This window comes from Poecilia reticulata, linkage group LG6 (assembly GCF_000633615.1).
Source record: "Poecilia reticulata strain Guanapo linkage group LG6, Guppy_female_1.0+MT, whole genome shotgun sequence".
Lineage (NCBI taxonomy): Eukaryota > Metazoa > Chordata > Actinopteri > Cyprinodontiformes > Poeciliidae > Poecilia > Poecilia reticulata.
Genome location: NC_024336.1, coordinates 31,145,836 through 31,164,394, shown reverse-complemented (window position 1 = coordinate 31,164,394; position 18,559 = coordinate 31,145,836). Strand labels below are relative to the sequence as shown.

The window sequence follows — 18,559 nt, the reverse complement described above, 5'->3', positions numbered from 1 at the left end:
CCTTGTGGTCTTGCGGTTCCCCCTGATGTCTTGCGGTTCCCACTGATGTCGGGCGGTTCCCCCCTTGAGGTCGGGCGGTTCCACCCTTGAGGTCGGGCGGTTCCCCCCTTAAGGTCTGGCGGTTCCCCCCTTGAGGTCGGACGGTTCCCCCCTTGACGTCGGGCAGTTCCCCCCTTGAGGTCTGGCGGTTCCCCCTGATGTCGGGCAGTTCCCCCTAAGTTCGGGTGGTTCTGTGATTCTCCATCTTGGTTCTCACTGCTCATTTCCTGTCTCAGAAGCTCTCACCGTGTTAAACCTGCAGGTCACCAGAGCGGCGTTAGCAGGAGCTTCCTGGTTTGTGGTGACGTAATGTTAGCAGTGGGACTCTGCTGGTTCTGATCTGTTGCTTAGGAACTGAGATGCTGAAGAAGAGCAGGGAGGAAAATGTTTTAATCTGTTTTCTTTTCCTTGCACGGTAACAGACCTCCGGAGGCTCACTGACCCCATATGGGTTAGAAGGTTCTGGTTGAACTGTGACCAGGTGTTCTGGTCTAATGATGTCATAGTTTCTGTTAAGCTGCTGCATTTTAATACCTCTGGATATTTCTAAGCTCTGCTGTTCAGGCAGCTAACCTCCCGTTGTGCCTTTTACCTCTGCTGTTTTTTATCTCAGCTGGATGTTCTCCGTTCCCAGCAGAGTTGGACCAGTTCAGCCCAGTTCAGCTGGGGGCTGTTTGAGCAGTTTCCAGTCAGCAGCAGCAGAATCGCCACCTAACCAGAGCAGAGCATCATGTGTCGGATCCAGCAGTACCGACTCTTGTCTGTCTTATGTTTGGTTCACTGGAACCTCAGACTTATTATGCTAATGCTCCGTCAGGCTTTTAGCTCCAAAGCCGTTCATAAAACACACATTACTATTATATCCTAGGGTGGGACTTCAACATGTTAGTTTCTATTTATAAATTACAGACATATTAAAATGTTCAACGCAATTAATCTTTTATTTTTACATACAAAAGTCCAGCGCCAGAACCATAAATGTGACGGACGAGCTGCATCCGCTAGCAGCAGCAGCGACTCCTCTTGCTTCATTTCTGCTTCTGAATGATCTGATTGGACGATGCAAAAGACTGCTCTTCTGTTCAAATTGTGCTGAAAGGAGTAAGCCTCTCAGAAGCTATGCTAGCATGAATAGCATCTCGATGACATTAGCATGTAGCAGCTAATGCTAATGTCAGTGTCCACAGTCCAGATTTCTAAAGATCCATGAACGATCAGAGAAACTCTGGAAAGATGAACAGATAGAAAAACGTTTTGCTCCAATATGATGAAGAACCTGAAGATTAAAAACTAAAGATTTTTGTTGCTGAGCTCAAGTTGACATTGATTCAATAATTTAGCAGCAAAAAGGGGGTTTTAATTCAAATTGCTGCTGATTTAGTCGATTATATAGCTTTTGATGAGTTGTGATTAGTTACAGACACTGAGGTTACGTCTATGAAAAGTTGGATAGATTTCCTGCAGCTAATTCGGGTGAAGTGCAGGATGCTCACCTGTGATGACGTGTTTTGTGTCTTTCAGTGACCAGGAGCCTCCTTATTCCATGATCACGCTGCATGAGATGGCAGAAACCGGTAAGTCGCTTACAGCAACACATGAGCTTCCATCTTGATCTGTGACGCGCCGTCATCAGACGCTGACTTGTCCTGATCAGATTGTTCAGATAAAAGCTGGTTTAGGTATTTGATTGGTTCCTGGGTCTCAGCAGATCCTCTCTGGACTGAAACATGTCTGCTGCCTCACCTAGAATCTTCCTCATTCTGTCTGACCTGATCCAGACTTTCCCCTGTCTAATGTCTGCATGAACTGCATTAGACGTCAGTAATCCAGCAGGATTATGAGATGGTTTCCTTTAACTGTGGGAATCTCTCTGCAGCGTTTGTTGGGTGGAAGTTTGGGTCGACTCGGCCTGAGGAGACGGATGAACGTTCAGCATCAGCTCCCTTCCTGCTGGGTTCTGTTATATTTGCTGAGTTTTCCTTGGGGCTGTGCGGCTGCAGGTTCTGTCCATGGTGCCGGTCTGCGTTCCTCCGGTGCCGTGTGGCTCTGCAGCGAAGCGTCTGCTGTCAGACGCTTTGCTGCATTATTCATCAGCAGGTTGACTTGCACACTATGGAGGACCAAAACCGACAAGTAAAAGCATAAATATACATTTAGTTTTTCCTTTTCTTTACACGAGTTTCCCTCAAGTAACATATTTTCTTTTTCATTTCCCCTAAAGATGCGTTTTTGTCAAGAAAAGCAAATATTTAGTTTTGTCTCTTCCTCATACAATCCCTCGTTCTTTTGTCATCGTTATGCTAATGAGGAGCCGCCTCCTACGTCCTGCTCCTCTGCTATTGGCCAATGGGTTTGGAACCAGCGTCACTGCGTCAGACGTTGTTTAGCTCCAGCCGCTCGCTGCCATCTTTACAGGCCACAGACCACAACTAACTTCATCCCGGTGGTTTTATTGTTACTGACTGCAGTGAAGTTAGTTTAGATTTGGATGTTGGATTTTCCAGTAACTGATCTGAAGCGGCGCTTATCTCAAGGTTGATCCGATTTATGAACGATGATTTCGGCCAGCCGATCTCCAGCTCCCTCCTCAGCGCTTCACTTAGGGGCTGTCAGCAAATCTGAACCAAACACTCCTGTCACACAAATGTTAGCAAATGTCTTGTGACCAACATGAGACACAAAGCCCTCTATTAAAATGTCAAGTCATATTCAATGTTTTAAATAGCTTTAATGTTAAATATGTTTTCTTCGATAGCTTCCATATTGTGGAAATATGGAAAAGGAAAAAGTAAATACACATTTATGTTTTTATTTCTTACTATGTCTGTTTTGGTCCTCCATAGCAAACGAGGTGGGAAGTAATTTATGCGTTAATGAAGAGGAAATGCCTGTTTTCAGGATCTATTATGTTGCTCATGCAGGAGATGAGAAATTAGAACGTGTTAATTTAATAAACTGGAGCTTTTTATTGCTGGTGTCTTGACCAGCTGTGTTCATGAACACATTTAAAGAGGTTTTGAGTTAAAATCTGGTTATTTATTCAGTTTAGTCCCTTCTTTATTAATGATTTCACTGCTGACTCTGTTTTCTCCCAGACGACGGTTGGCTGGAGGTGGTCCAGTCTCTGATTCGAGTGATCCCGCTGGACGACCCGCTCGGTCCTGCAGTCATCACCCTCCTCCTGGATGAGTGTCCTCTTCCAACCAAGGTGTGGAATCTGGAATAATCTGCTTCCCCAGGCTGTTTCAGGCATCAGCAATAATCAGGAAGATGCCCGTCTTCATTTTCCAACCTGCCTTTGACTTTCTGTCTCATTGTCTACATGAGCTGTGTCGGAGAATGAGTCACTGAAATGTTTGAGTCATGATCATCTGAGTGGCGGCGTTATGTTGCGCCACAAAACTTGTGGCGTTATTTGGCGCCGTGTGGCGTTATTTGGCGCTGTGTGGCGTTTTGTGGATCAACGGCTGTTTTCCTTCCAGGACGCTCTGCAGAAACTGTCGGACATGTTGAGTCTGAGCGCTACGGTGGCCCAGCAGGACGCTCTGAACCCGGCTAAGCACAGAAACACCACAGCCGTCCTGGGCTGCCTGGCTGAGAAACTAGCAGGTACGGTCAGGTAGCCCGGCTTCCTGCACCCAGGGGAGTTTGAGCGCTGCTGAACTTTGACCTTATATGCTGCTGGTAACTCTTCATTATACTCCAGTTACCCAGCTGCTTTCCTCCTCCAGGACCAGCCAGCATTGGGTTGTTGAGTCCTGGAACCCTGGAGTACCTTCTGGAGAGCCTGGTGAGCGCTCTCTGTTTCTGGGTCAGAGGTCATGCATGGTTAGTCCCACTGCATGCTGGGTAATCAAGCAGGACCAGTTGGGACATCTCTCCATCCTGTAATGCAGTGTTTCCCAGCCCTGGTCCTCCAGGCTCACTGTCCTGCATGTTTAGAGGTTTCCCTGCTCTAATGTTCCTGACTCGACTGATTGCAGTTCAGCAAACGGCTGTTAATCAGTCATCGATTGAAATCAGCTGGTCTGAAGCAAGGAAATGCCTAAAACATGCAGGGCAGTGAGCCCTGAGGACCAGGGCAGGGAAACACGCTCTAATGTGTAAATCCGGTCAGACTGTTGAAGGGGAACGTTGCTGACTGCTTGTGTCTCCATGCAGAGCGCCGACTCCCACCCGACGGTCATGCTGTTCGCTCTCATCGCCCTGGAGAAGTTCTCCCAGACCAGTAGGTGGCGCCGACTCCTCAGCGATCTGATCCAGCAGAAAAGCAGTTCATGCAGAGGATTTTAATCTTGACAGTAGGGCTGAAACGATTCCTCGGATGGTTCGAGTCCCTCGATTATTAAAACCCCTTGATTAAAATGTTCCTGCCTGGAAGCTTCGTTAATTTATGTTTCATCATTTAGCGCCGTGTTTCAGCCGGAACATGATCTGCGTTGCGCGGAGCTCTGACTTCCTCTGAGTCGTTGGTGGAAGCTACGTGTTAGCGGCATAACGTCCAATCTGCAGGTTCGGCCCGCGGGGATTTTACTGATTGGTGATAATTCTGGGTTTTCATGGTTTTTGGGACCAATAAACATCCTGACCGGAGCAGAAAGGATGCTGGGAGTCCGGCAGCCTTTCTGCTCCGGAGCTGCTGGTTGGAGCCGAGGAGGATTTATACAGGTGAGCGGAGAGACGGAGCGGCGGGAGGCTGAGGGTTACAGGGCAGCTTTACGGACAAACCGCACAATAAACGTAGATCATCCCGGTCCGAACAGACGGGAGGCAGAACATGGCTGGTAGATGAGCTTCTGAACGGAGGAGCCGTAAACATCCATGTTGCTCCCGGTCTGACCTCCGCCAGGTTTGGGGCGAGGTCAGAGTTCATCTGTTAAACTGACTGAAGATGAACAGAAACTAAAAGCTGGAGCATTTTTATAAGTGAGCCTGGAGCTTTATTATTACATTCAGATCTTTGTGTAACTTTTCTTCAGGTTAACTTAGAAAATGAGCCGTTATTGTTTCAGGTTACTTTCTAAACTACAGAAAAGTAACTTGGGGAAGATCAAATGTGAAAAATGGACTGATATTGATATCTGATCGTAATGCTGGTGTTATGGAAGATTTACCAATATTTCATTTTATACATTATTCATCCATTACTGGATTAATCGTAAGAATAATCAATAGATTACTCGACTACTAAAATATTGGTTTACAATGACGACGCGTCTGCTCAGTCGTCTGGTTTTCTCCTGGCGTCCATGTTTGTTTTCAGCCTAGAATGAGCTGAGCTGACGCTGTGCTGCAGTTTTCATCCCGTTATAGATCATCCACACTCCGGGTTCAGTACTTTCCTTATTGTTCATGAACATTAAAAAACATCCCCAGTTCTTTAATGTTCCTTCACAACACGTTGACAATAAAGCAACAAGGTAAGAAAATCCTCCCTGGACCTCGCTGCCCGTCGTAGCGTTTCTCGTCCAGCAGCATCATTTTCCATATATGGTCAGAACCTTTTGCTCCGTTAGGCTCAAACTGCGGTTTAATGTTTTTATGATTGACCAAACTGAACTTTAAAAATGTAATTTAATTCATTCAGAATAATTAGTTTGTTTTACGGTGAAAACATTTGCTGGAATAAGAAGTTTTTTGTTTATTGAATTGGTTTCATCATCTTGTTTCAGGTGAGAACAAGCTGACTGTGTCAGAGTCGTCCATCAGCGATCGACTCGCTGTCCTGGAGTCGTGGGCAGACCACCAGGACTACCTGAAGAGGCAGGTCGGCTTCTGCTCACAGTGGAGCCTGGACAACCTGTGTGAGTAAAACTGGACCGAACCGGGATCAGAAACTAAAGTGGACTCTGCAGAGTGACGCGTTTCTCCTGTGTTCAGTCCTGAAGGACGGCCGTCAGTTCACCTATGAGAAGGTGAACCTGAGCAGCATCAACGCCATGCTGAACAGCAACGACGTCAGCGAGTACCTCAAGATTTCCCCGACTGGATTGGAGGTCAGTCTGAGTTCATTAGAGTGGAGATGGGATTTCTGGATGCTGACCTCTAGTTGACCTCTTTCTGATCTCGGGCAGCTGAGGATGTGAAAGTATCACCAAAGGTCAGCTGAGGTCGGGGCCTGTGTGAGGTTGGATCCCAGCAGTGCAGATGTGAAACGGCAGCTGATTGGCTGCAGCGTTGCATATTTTGCACATGCTGATGTTGGGTGGTTGTATCAAGCAGCAGGGCTCTCAGGCTGCAGGTCTGTCTCAGCGTTGTGAAGCTGCTACTGAGGCGTTGATGCAGATTGAGGCCTCTGGTCTGCAGAGGCTGGTCATCAGCTGAAGGTTTTCCTGTGTCGTGACGTCCTGCAGGCGCGGTGCGACGCCTCGTCCTTTGAGAGCGTGCGCTGTACGTTCTGCGTGGATTCGGGCGTTTGGTACTACGAGGTGACGGTCGTCACATCGGGGGTGATGCAGATCGGATGGGCCACCAAAGACAGCAAGTTCCTCAACCATGTAGGTAGCAGATCTGTGCCGCGCCTCGGCCTGCGTCGCTCTGTTTAACGGCGCTCTGCTCCCGCAGGAAGGCTACGGCATCGGAGACGATGAATATTCATGTGCTTATGATGGCTGCAGGCAGCTCATCTGGTACAACGCTCGCAGTAAACCTCATTCTCATCCCTGCTGGAAGGAGGGTGAGCCTCACATTTAGCGTTTCCTCTGATTGTCACCAACCAAAGAACAAACCAGCTTTTGACGTCTGGGTCGATCTCGGCACTCAGCCGCTAACTGGGTTCGCTTTGAGGGGAAACGGTGAAATCGTTTTGTGAATTGTCTGCTGCAGGAGACGCCATCGGCTTCCTGTTGGACCTGAACAAAAAGCAGATGATCTTCTACCTTAACGGACACCAGCTGCCGCCAGAGAAACAAGTTTTCTCCTCAGCCACGTAAGTTTCAGTGCTGCTTCCTTCATCGCACACAGGAAGTAACACTTTAAGCGAAACATGGACAGAGACCGTTAGAATCTACTGTAATGAAGCTTTCTCTCAGGTTTGGAGTGCTCACTTATATTTAAGTAATCAGACTCATTTACAGAAACATAAACATCCTGAGAGGCATAACTAATCAATCTGTTGATCACAGATCAACTAGTAATGTCTGAGGTGGATCTGATGCTCAGTAAACGACTTGGAATGATTTATTTTTCTGTTCGGTCGTATTTATCTTCATTGTGCTGAGGGGTCAGCGGTTCCTCTGGTCCGACTCGTTTCCTGTGGTTCTGCTGCAGGTCGGGTTTCTTCGCCGCCGCCAGCTTCATGTCCTACCAGCAGTGTGAGTTTAACTTCGGGGCCAAGCCGTTCCGCCATCCGCCCTCCGCCAAGTTCAGCACCTTCAACGACTTCGCCTCCCTCAAGTCCACAGAGAAGATCATCCTGCCAAGGTGAGCCCTGCTGCACCAGGGAGTGACCTTTGACCCCCATCCTGTGGCTGGTGCGGCTTCAGCCGCTCTGTGTTCCTGGTTGTCCGTCTGCTCATCCTGTTGTCATGGAAACGGTGATGATCGGTCATTTTGTTCCCCAGACATCGGCGACTGGCCTTACTGAAGCAGGTCAGCATCAGGGACAACTGCTGCACGCTGTGCTGCGACGTCATGGCGGACACGGAGCTGCGGCCCTGTGGACACGGGTAAGACTGCAGACCTGAGGCCGGCTGCGGATGCAGCGGCTGCGGATGCATCTGCATCATCTGCAGCGGCTGCATCACTGACGCTCTCCTCCTCCCGCAGTGGGATGTGCATGGACTGTGCCTTACAGCTGGAGACGTGTCCGCTGTGCCGCCAGGAGATCCAGACCCGAGTCAGACTCATCGCTCACGTCTCCTGACCAACTTCATGCTCTTCCTCCTCCTGCTCCTCTTCCTCCGTCCTGATGAAGATGGCGCCGTGTTTCCCTGAGGAAGAGGAGGGGAGGAGTCTCCTCTTAGTGTTCTGATCCGGAGCGGATCCTGACAGAACCAGCGCCTTGTTGAGGCAGTCCTCAGAGACCTGAGGATCCCTCCTGCAGCTGCAGACGCTGCAGACGCTGCAGACGGCCTGCACGGCGTCTGCAGGCTGCAGTATTAAATCTGAGGTACAGATGCGTTGATTCCTTCAATATGCTAATTATTGTACTCTAAAGGTAGCATTTAATATTTCCTCCACGGCTTCTGTCTTTCTGAACGGCCCCAAAACTCTTTGTTTGGCTTTATGCCACATTCTGCCGCTGATGAATTATAAGATTATCATTTATATTCCAAATTCAGTTTGTCCTGCAGCCAGGAAAGGAAACTGAGAACTCCTCAAGCTTCTGTGGTTTCGCCCACATTCAACCCTCCTCTGGAGAACAGCGCCGCCGCTGGCTGGTCTGAGAACAGCGCCGCCGCTGGCTGGTCTGAGAACAGCGCCGCCGCTGGCTGGTCTGAGCGTCAGGGTTTCGGTTCTCTCCAGAAATCGTTTCTGCTGTTGCTTTATGGATTCAGCTGCTGGAAATGTTTCCATGAAGCTTTCAGGGTTTCATCAGATCTGATCTGGAAACAGATTCGACTGAAGCAACTAATAGGAACCGGAACATGTCAGGATGCTTCATCAAGTCTCCTGGTTTCCCCCGAGCCGAGGGACGCGGCCTCCTCCCGTCTCTGGGTTCACTGAGCTGGCTTTCATAAACAGGTTCATGTATTTTTGGACGGCAGAATGTCTGAGGAAAAGTTGTTTGTACAACCAAACAAAAGGCTTAAGTAGCTTTTGAAATCAAACAGTGAATCAGCTAAAGGTCAAACAAATCCTGCAGAGGCAGAGGAGTTGATGGAAACCCTGGAAGAAGACGAGTCGGCACCTTAACGTGGAGCAGAAGAATCTGACTGGTTGGAAACCAAGTTCAGGATTGTAAAGATTAATTTGTGACTTGTATTTAAAACGTTTATAAAGGAATTATGATCCGGAGTTCCCAAAGATGTGATTTATTAAGAAATCGTTGTTTCATGATTTGTGATATTTGTAATAAATGTATGTTAATGTGATCTCTGTCTGACTGACTCTGGTTTTCCAGCTTCAGCAAAACTCAGATCCTCAGGAGATCAAGGCAGAAATCCGGGCCGAAACAGAACCTGCAGGTTCTGCTCTCAGATCCGACTCTGGACTCCTTTTATCATTCAATCAGATTTTACCTGTACAGCACATTTCAGCAGCAAGGCATTTCAAAGGGCTTTACATCAAACATACACAAAGTCATGCAACATGGAATCAACGATCAAAACGTGACATGAAGTCGATGCGTCGGTGAATTGATCACGTTTCAAATAAAACTAAACGAAGTTCAAACTACGCTGGAGGCTTTAAATAAGCTGGCAGAGTTTGTTGCAACACAGGAAGTGGACCTGCAAAAATAAGAGTCTTGACTAATTGCGGGTTACACATAGAAGCTGAATGCTGCTTCTCCTCGTTTGGTTCTGGTTCTGGGGATGCAGAACCAGAGGCTCTGGCAGGTTGATGCAACAGCAGCAGAACTTTAATGTGTTGTGGTTCTGAACCGTTCAGTGATTTATAAACTAACAGGATTTTAAGGTCTGTTCTCTGGGCTACAGGTGTAGAACTGTAGATCTGGTGTTATGTGCTCCTGGTTCCTGGTTCTGGTCAGAACAGCTGCTGCAGCTTCTGGATCAGCTGCAGCTGTTTGATTGATTTATTAGACCTGATGAGACGCTGCTGCAGGGATCAATAAAGATAAACATGGATGAGTTTCTCTAGATCTGAGACATCAGTCCTCTAATCCTGGAGATGTTCTTCAGGTGATAGAAGGCCGACTTTGTGACTGTCTTAATGTGGCTCTGAAGGTTCAGGTCAGAGGTCATCACTACTCCCAGGTTTCAGGCTGTTCGCTGGTTTTAGTTGTAATAACTGAAGCTGTGCATTGATTCTAGATCTATAACTAGATCTATAACTAGATCTATAACTCTAGATCTATAACTAGATCTATAACTCTAGATCTAAAACTAGATCTAAAACCTTGAACTTTAACTCTAGATCTATAACTAGATCTATAACTCTAGATCTATAACTCTAGATCTATAACTCTAGATCTATAACTCTAGATCGCTCCTCTTTAGGTCCAATAATAACTTCAGTTTTGTCTCATCCACACATTGATCTGTTCTCAGCATCTGTTCAGTGACTGGATGGGGTCAAAGGTCACCTGGTGACATCGTGATGTAGAGCTGTGTATCATAGATATGGTAGCTGATCCCATTTCCTGTTATAACCTGAGCCAGTGGGAGCAGATAGATATTGAAAAGAAGGGGTCCTAGGATTGAACCTTGGGGTTCCCCACATGTGACCTTTGACCTCTCTGATGAGAAGTTTCCGACTGAAACAAAGAAATCTCAGTTCTTTATGTAGGATTCAAACCAGCTGAGCTCTGGACCRGAGAGTCCGACCCGACTCTCCAGTCGGTTCAGTAAAATGTCCTGGTCAACACTGAGGTCCAACAGAACCAGAACCAGCACTGTGGTTCTCCCACAGTCTGTATTTATRTGRATGTCATTGAACACTTTGACTAGGCCGTCTCCRTGCTGTGKTGASCATGGAAACCAGACTGGAAGGAGWCAAAGCGATTCATTATYGTTAGGAAGTTATTTGTTTAAAAACTGCTTTTTCAATAACTGCTGATGAATCAGAGGTCAGAGGTCGGCCTGTAGTTCTGCAGCAGTGATTTTATCAGTGGTTTGATAACAGCTGAAGAGAGCGATGAGCTGCTATTGGATCAGATCATTAATGACAGGCAGGAGTTACAGAAATGTGAGGGTCGGAACTGGAGCTTCACCGACTTATCGTTTCTTCTAGGGTTTTAGAACTAAGTAGTAGAAATTGGGCCATCCATCCATCCATCCATCCATCCATTCATCCATCCATCCATCCATCCATYCATCCATYCATCCATCCATCCATCCATCCATYCATCCATCCATCCATCCATYCATYCATCCATCCATCCATCCATCCATCCATYCATCCATCCATCCATCCATCCATYCATCCATYCATCCATCCATCCATCCATCCATTCATCCATCCATCCATCCATCCATCCATCCATTCATCCATCCATCCATCCATCCATCCATCCATTCATCCATCCATCCATCCATCCATTCATCCATCCATCCATCCATCCATCCATCCATCCATCCATCCATCCATCCATCCATCCATTCATCCATCCATCCATCCATCCATCCATCCATCCATCCATCCATCCATCCATCCATCCATCCATCCATCTTATCCGGGGTCTAGTCTTGGGGTCAGCAGCCTCAGGAGGCCCAGACTTCCCTCTCCAGCCTCTTCCAGGTCCTCCAGGAACCCCAAGGCGTTCCCAGGCCATAGAGAGACATCGTCCCTCCAGGTGTCCTGGGTCTCCCCTCCTCCCGGTGGGACCTGAACTCCTCACCAGGGAGGCGTCCAGGAGGCATCCTGACCAGATGCCCGAGCCTCAACTGGCTCCTCTGGACGTGGAGGAGCAGCGGCTCTACTCTGAGTCCCTCCCGGATGACCGAGCTTCTCTCTCTAAGGGAGAGCCCAGCCACCCTGCGGAGGAAACTCATTTCGGCCGCTTGTATCCGTGATCTCGTTCTTTCGGTCATGACCCAAAGCTCATGACCATAGATGAGGGTGGGAACGTAGATCGACCGGTAAATCGAGAGCTTCGCTTTTTGGCTCAGCTCTCTCTTCACCACGACGGACCGGTACAGCGCCCGCTTCACGGCAGACGCTGCCCCAATCTGCCCGTCGATCTCCTGCTCCCTTCTTCCCTCATTCGTGAACAAGATCCCCAGATACTTAAACTCCTCCACTTGAGGCAGGACGACCCCCCTGACCCGGAGAAGGCACTCTACCCTTTTCCGGCTCAAGACCATGGCCTCGGATTTGGAGGCACTGAACCTCATCCCGGCCGCTTCACACTCGGCTGCGAACCGCTCCAGTGAGAGMKGCAGATCACGTTCCGATGAAGCCAACAGGACCACATCATCCGCAAAAAGCAGAGATGTGACCCTGAGGCCACCAAAATGGATCCCCAAACGGATTGGGTCATTTTTCCAGTATTTATTTTGAGTGGGCCCAGCATTGGTACTGGCTTTGGAGTGGATGTGCAGATTAATCCTCTGATTTTTTAAATTTTCTCTGAAAAGAAGCTGAAAACTTGTTGCAGGCATTAGATTGAAGTTCAGGTGGCGACATCATATCCTCCTGACTAGCAGCAGTTCATTTCTGTCCTCTGTAGAGGACATTTCTAAACGTGAATATGTCCCACCCCCCCTGCATTCTACTGATTTAATACCTTTTGGTATCTGGAGACATTTAGGGCTTTTCAATGATGCCACATGTGAAGCGGTGGGACTTTTGTACCTTCCTTCTTCTAATTCATAAAAATGGCGTTTACCGGTAATAACACATTTTATGGGAAGAGACAAAGTAAGAGCATAAAACCTTTTATTACCTTACAAAGACTGGGATTTAAAAAAAATGGTGATTGGACAATATTCTTTTCCTGGTCAGGAGGGTTTGTGAGCCTGTCAACAGTAGCAATTAAAGCTTGAGCTTTGTTAATGGTTTTGTTTATGACATCTGAAAAAAGCCTCTCTTGCATGTTTTAGTGTTGTGTGATAGTTACGTCGTCTTTTTTTTATAGATTTCATAATAAATGTGAATTGAGTTTAATGCCATTTCCGTTCAGCTCCTCTGCAGTTTTCTTGCAGATTGATCAGTTTGTGCATTTCTCCGTGGAGATTTCTTCCTGCCAGACACAACCTTCACTTTAAACAATCATAATCGATGCATATGAGAGACAGAAGCTCATTCAAGTCAGTAAAGAAATTTTCCACATATGTTGGAGTTTTGTATAAAGTTGGTATCAAAGTTCGTTTGTGTCCTTTAACCGGATACTCGAAAGACGTGAAATGACCCAAAGAGATTTTACTACAATTTATGGTATTCTTAAATACTGAGGCCACGCCTCCTCCTTTTAATGTTTGCTATTCTCACTTAAAAATCGCAGTTTGAAGGCGCTGATTCAATTAGTACGGTCGGTTCTTTATTGTCATTCAGCCAAGTTTGTGTCAGAAACATAACCAATATTATGCTGCATCACAGCAGCGGACCCAGTGGACCAGAACCAGGACCAGGTGAGCTGATCGGACCCAGTGTTGGACCTCCAGCGCATATTTGTGAGGCTTAATTGGCAAAAGCTGGAAACGGACCGATTGTCTTTGCGATTAAAAACGAAACAAAACGATGTAGGAAGACTTCGTTTATTTATTTATTTTATAATGTTGTTAGCTGCCGATTAAACTGAAGGTCACAACCTTGACATGATGATATGAGTTGTTTTACCGAGAAATCCATCATGAAATGAACGGATCCTCTCTGCCTGCAGTTCGCGCTCCCGACACCAGGAGGCAGAATTTCACCAAAGACCTGAGTCGGTTCCGAAGTCTTTGTTCCCAGTGTCAGCCATCAACACTTCAACTTTTAAATGATTCCCTAGTTTATTAATAAACACCATTTATTAAAAGAAAGCGGCAGACTGAACGTGTTTCCATCTTCATCTCTACTTGGGAACCAAACGGCCACCGGATCTTGTTCTGCCGGAAGGTATTTAGAGACCCACATAATACCGCCGTTTCCTTGACAACGAGATTCCTTTGTTGATCACCAAACGGCTCGCACAAACAGGTTTGTTCAGGAAGTAAGTAAACTAAAGTCTTATAAAGAATGAATGAACGGGACCCGGAACATTAGTGCCACGTTTGGACTGAACTCTATCGGTGTAATCGGATCTCTTGACGTGAACTGCTAACTGAACTGTTCTCTGTGTTGCCGCCCAGTTGAGTCTGGACCGGTTCGTATGGAGGAGGAACTGATCGCTGCGTCATGGTGGGTCAGCTGATTTCCCGACCAGAACCAGCGGAGTTCGTTCTGTAAATAGAACCAGTCGCTTTGTTCGCTTCGGTCCAAATGGTTCCGATTCATTCAGACCCTAAATGAGACGCTAGAACTGATTCGTATATGTTCATTTGATGATTCCTCTTCATCCATCCATCATTTATAGATTATAACATTTTCAGTCCACTAAAACCGAACCTGGTCCATATGTGGTCGCTGTTGGCACCAGAACCCACCAGAATCGTGGTTCCGGTCAGACTGGTGACGCTGTGTAGTGACATCACTTCCTGTCTGTGAACCTAATGACTGTCCTCCATGCAGCTCCTCAGCAGCAGAGGCGGCTTTCGACACGCTGATTGGCTGCATCCTGGAGATCGTCATGGGTAACTGAGTTCAATGTGCAGAGGCAACCAGTGGACCCAGCGATCCCAGTTAGAGCCACTGGTTTGTGTTCATGTCTGCAGAGGAGAACTTCCAGCTGGTCCAGCGCACCTTCTTGGACCGACACTACCTGGAGTTTGAGGATTCTGATGAGAACAAGCTGAGCTACACTCTGATCTTCAACGAATATGTGAGTGGCAGCATCGTGCCTCTGATTGGCCGTTACTGGCAGCATCGTGCCTCTGATTGGCCGTTACTGGCAGCATCGTGCCTCTGATTGGCCGGTGATGGCAGCATCGTGCCTCTGATTGGCCGTCGCTGGCAGCATCGTGCCTCTGATTGGCCGTTACTGGCAGCATCGTGCCTCTGATTGGCCGGTGATGGCAGCATCGTGCCTCTGATTGGCCGTTACTGGCAGCATCGTGCCTCTGATTGGCCGGTGATGGCAGCATCGTGCCTCTGATTGGCCGGTGATGGCAGCATCGTGCCTCTGATTGGCCGTCGCTGGCAGCATCGTGCCTCTGATTGGCCGTCGCTGGCAGCATCGTGCCTCTGATTGGCCGTCGCTGNGCTGGCAGCATCGTGCCTCTGATTGGCCGTCGCTGGCAGCATCATGCCTCTGATTGGCCGTTGCTCTGCAGGTGGAGCTGCTGGAGAAACCTCTGGAGAAATATCTGATGGAGAAGATCCCCGGCTTCAACATGGCCAGCTTCACACAGCTGCTGATGTGAGCTACGGAAGCTCAGAGCTGCCAAACCGTCAGAGCTAACATGGAGCCTCTTCATGTTTCCATTCATGTTTACAGATGTTTGATTCTAACCTGCTGCTGTGTTTATGGTGATTTCTGGTGTAGACATGACAAGATGCCGTTCAGCAGCTCAGAAACTCAAACTGCGCTTCTGTTTCCGGGCCACCAGGTGGCAGACTGAAGCTCTCTCCTGTCATCTGCAGGCAGCACAAAGAAGAAGTCCCAGACGACATCTTTGACATGCTGCTCACCTTCACCGACTTCATGGCCTTCAAGGAGATGTTTGTGGAGTACCGAGCGGTGAGTGCAGCGGCGCCGACCCGAGCAGATCGACACGCTGCCAGCCTCTCCTTTGCTTCCTGTGTTTTCAGGCTAAAGAGGGTCGAGGTTTGGACCAGAGTCAGGATCTGCTGGTGACTCCACTGAACCCGGCAGGTTCTGCTGGACACCAGTAAACCCACCAGAACCACCAGAACCTCCAGAACCTGCTTGGGCCTCATATTGGAGCTGCTGCTTTGAGTCTGACAGAAACTCTGACCTGATTCAAGACTGAGAACTCACTGAGGAATGGATGAATGGATGAATTAACGTATGGATGGATGAATGAATGGATGAATGAATGGATGAACGGATGAATGGGTGATATCAGTTGATTGAACTGGATCATTTTCCTCCGCTGAATGTCGTCATGGTGATTTTAATGTTTGTGAATAAATTGTCTGATGAAAATGTTAAAATTAATGTTTAGATGAAATTGACTGAAAGTTTAAAGTCCTTTATTGTAAATATGTCTCATAAAATGAACTTTAAATCTGATTACAGTGAAATGAAAACATGAACGTCTGGATCTGATCGTTCTGTGTAAACAAACATTTTCATTTAAAGTGAAGGAAACAAACCAAACACTTTGATCTGAACACAAATAATTTAAACTTTTATCATCAAGCTGCCGACTTTCTTTAACTATTTTTATTTACAGATTTTAATTTCATTTCAAAATCTTCAGTAATTCATGAGCAGCATGTCAGCCTGAAGGTTCACTGGATTCTGGTTGAGCCTGAGGTCGTCCTTCCACAGAGTTTCCACTCCGGGTCACGAACAGAGTGGCTGAACTTTGCTGTGATTAATTATTAAAACATTCAGATTCAAAAATCTTCAATTAAAACGTTTTTTAGGATTAAACATTTTGATCCTGGAGGAGAAATTCACCGTTTCCTCCAGAACCTCCAGGATCCGGACTGAAATGGAGCCGTGATGAAGTGGTTCCAGGTCAAAGGTCAGTCACTGCCTGTAAACAGATCCAGATGCTCAGGCGGAACCGGTCCAGACAGTAAACAGAACGCTGAGAGTAAAACCCAAACGGGTCGAAAGGATTCGTGAGCTGGAGTTGAGAGAAAACCTGAATCGGACTGGATCTGAACCAGTTGGTGGTTCGGTTCTGATCTGGTCCGATCAGATCTTCATCAGGTTGAGGAAGACCTCCAGCGTTTCCTTTTCCAGCAAAGTAAGACGACGAATCTGGAGAACTGGATGGATGCTGAACTCGGATGATTACTGGGTCCATGTGAAGCCCTGGTTCTGGTGGTTCTACTGGTTCTGGTGGTTCTACTGGTACTGGTGGTTCTACTGGTACTGGTGGTTCTACTGGTTCTGGTGGTTCTACTGGTTCTGGTGGTTCTACTGGTTCTGGTGGTCCTAGGTGGGCACGGTGCTGGTGGCCGCGTTCCCTCCGTCGGCCCTCCAGTCCAGGTAGGACAGGAAAGCTCCGGCGCCGTACAGCAGCGTCAGCGACGCTCCGAAGAACTGCACGGCTGGCTGACCTGCGGCTGGCTGACCTGCAGCTGACCTGCAGCTGACCTGCAGCTGACCTGCGGCTGACCTGCAGCTGACCTGCGGCTGGCTGACCTGCAGCTGACCTGCAGCTGACCTGCGGCTGCACAGAAGGAACCCTGATGGATCCCCACTTGGAGAAACAACCAATCAGCAGCTGGTTGGTTCTCCAGTCCCTGTTGGTGCCAGCCACCATGCTGGTGACCTCTGACCTCAACCTGTTGACTGCCGTCTCTCGCTCACCTGACCATCATCTGAGAAGAAGCCGTTTGAAGGCGGAGTTCAGTGAAATCTTGTTAATTATTCTCCTCGTGAATCATTTTCTGTTCAGATCCCTGGTTTCCTGCTGCAGAGGGTCAAAGGTTAAACCTTTTCACGCCTTTAATCTGAAACGACGCAGTAAAAGCTGATCAGGTGATCTGAGGGTGTGACGGCGTCATGTGGCTGTAAAACTCCTGATCTGTACTTTTCCATGTCAGACTTTAAATCCTGACAGGATCCAGATCCGCTGGATCCGGTCCAGAGAGGTCCAGAACCAAAGCCTGGACCTGGTGGTGGGTCATCTCTGCTCCACGCTTTGGGTTTTGGTCAAAGCGGGGAACTTTCTCCAATCCACATCTGAAGATCCCGTCGGTTCCAAGCAGCGTTTCCATGGTAACGCAGGTAAATCCCGCAGTGATGATGAGGAGCGAGCTGCCAGCTTCCACAGGAGGAAGATTCATTACACAGACAGCAGTAATTTGGGTTCTGGAGCCTGTAGAGTAAAACCCATCGGTTCGCTCTCGCTCGCCGTCTTCATCCAGGCTAACCCAGCGTGGAGGAAGTAGGACGGCCATCGCCGTGGAAACGGACTCCTGCAGACCTTCAGGTGTCGGTCTTCTGGCTTGATGGTCAGATGAGACACGGCGACAAGATGGCTGCTTGGAGGAGAGAGGCTCTCCGGCATGGTGGCGGCAGCATCATGCTGTGGGGGAATAACGGAGAACTTACAGCAGCAGCGCCGATGTGTCCGTGGAAGGGCCCGCTGAACCACCGGACCGTGGCGGCGTTGGTCAGGAAGGCAGTGAGGTAGAGCAGGGCGGCCACTCCGTTATACATCATCACCTGCAAACGACACCAGAACCGGGTCAGGTTCTGCTAATCTTCACCACTTCACCTTCTGCACCTCAAGCTTTACCTGGTACCAGTACCAGTACCACCGGACCTCAGCAAGGCCCAGAAATGAACCGTTCCACCTACCGTCATGGTCCAGGGAACGGCGGAGAACCTCTGGGGGACGCTGAAGAGCAGGACGAGGAAGAGGAGGGTGGTGAGGATCCACAGAGCGACGGCCACAAACATCACCCAGCCGTAGGCGGAGAACCGCCAGTAGGGGGCGCCAGCGATCAGAGCCCAGTGCAGCAGGCCCAACACCTGCAGCACAGAGGAAGAGAGGCTGCAGGAGGAGAAGGCCAGCGGACCAGAACCAGAACCATCAGAAACATGATGAATTAGTGAAATCATTTTAATTTTCAGTCTGGTCATAATTTCTCTGTGAATCTGCTGCAGATCTTCCTCAGTTCTGAGTAACATTCAGCTGGAGCGACGCAGAGAACAGCAACCAGCAGG

The 18,559-nt window shown here is 48.2% G+C and overlaps 3 protein-coding genes across 9 annotated transcripts in view; 2 read left to right on the top strand and 1 right to left on the bottom strand.

The window, feature by feature from the left end:
- rspry1 (ring finger and SPRY domain containing 1) overlaps positions 1-9,074 on the top strand; it is a 13,694-nt gene extending 4,620 nt beyond the window's left edge. The window contains exons 3-15 of the mRNA XM_008412692.2: positions 1,561-1,613; positions 3,135-3,247; positions 3,522-3,648; positions 3,771-3,829; positions 4,201-4,267; positions 5,712-5,843; positions 5,920-6,035; positions 6,393-6,536; positions 6,604-6,715; positions 6,865-6,967; positions 7,309-7,461; positions 7,602-7,706; positions 7,807-9,074. Coding sequence (XP_008410914.1) covers positions 1,561-1,613; positions 3,135-3,247; positions 3,522-3,648; positions 3,771-3,829; positions 4,201-4,267; positions 5,712-5,843; positions 5,920-6,035; positions 6,393-6,536; positions 6,604-6,715; positions 6,865-6,967; positions 7,309-7,461; positions 7,602-7,706; positions 7,807-7,903 — 1,381 coding nt within the window. The 3' untranslated portion in view covers positions 7,904-9,074. The remainder of the gene's footprint in view (positions 1-1,560; positions 1,614-3,134; positions 3,248-3,521; positions 3,649-3,770; positions 3,830-4,200; positions 4,268-5,711; positions 5,844-5,919; positions 6,036-6,392; positions 6,537-6,603; positions 6,716-6,864; positions 6,968-7,308; positions 7,462-7,601; positions 7,707-7,806) is intronic.
- A 4,446-nt stretch (positions 9,075-13,520) lies between these two features.
- arl2bp (ADP-ribosylation factor-like 2 binding protein) lies at positions 13,521-15,743 on the top strand. Of its 5 annotated transcripts, XM_008412696.2 has the most exons (7): positions 13,530-13,795; positions 13,935-13,983; positions 14,314-14,375; positions 14,457-14,563; positions 15,015-15,100; positions 15,325-15,421; positions 15,493-15,743. In XM_008412696.2, exons 2-7 carry the CDS (start codon positions 13,955-13,957, stop codon positions 15,574-15,576), a joined length of 465 nt encoding a protein of 154 aa, XP_008410918.1. In that variant the 5' UTR covers positions 13,530-13,795; positions 13,935-13,954; the 3' UTR covers positions 15,577-15,743. The 5 variants fall into 5 exon arrangements, with proteins under 5 accessions (XP_008410917.1, XP_008410915.1, XP_008410920.1 ...); XM_008412695.2 differs by having other exon boundaries at positions 13,521-13,782; positions 15,325-15,743; XM_008412693.2 differs by having other exon boundaries at positions 13,522-13,795; positions 15,325-15,743.
- A 137-nt stretch (positions 15,744-15,880) lies between these two features.
- The window catches only part of pllp (plasmolipin), a 6,491-nt gene continuing 3,812 nt past the window's right edge, over positions 15,881-18,559 (bottom strand). For 2 of the 3 annotated variants that reach the window (XM_017305087.1, XM_017305088.1), the window contains 3 exons: positions 18,191-18,364; positions 17,942-18,055; positions 15,881-16,924 (listed from right to left, as the gene is read on the bottom strand). In XM_017305087.1, the coding sequence (XP_017160576.1) occupies positions 16,817-16,924; positions 17,942-18,055; positions 18,191-18,364 (396 nt within the window). In that variant the 3' untranslated portion in view covers positions 15,881-16,816. The remainder of the gene's footprint in view (positions 16,925-17,941; positions 18,056-18,190; positions 18,365-18,559) is intronic. The other variant, XM_008412699.2, reaches the window with a different exon arrangement.

Bases quoted from the DNA above. Each gene is read 5' to 3' on its own strand.
- arl2bp (XM_008412695.2), top strand. From the start codon at position 13,955: ATGGAGGAGGAACTGATCGCTGCGTCATG. The intron at 14,376-14,456 runs GTAACTGAGTTC...TCATGTCTGCAG, and splicing joins CATCCTGGAGATCGTCATGG to AGGAGAACTTCCAGCTGGTC. The intron at 15,101-15,324 runs GTGAGCTACGGA...TGTCATCTGCAG, and splicing joins AGCTTCACACAGCTGCTGAT to GCAGCACAAAGAAGAAGTCC.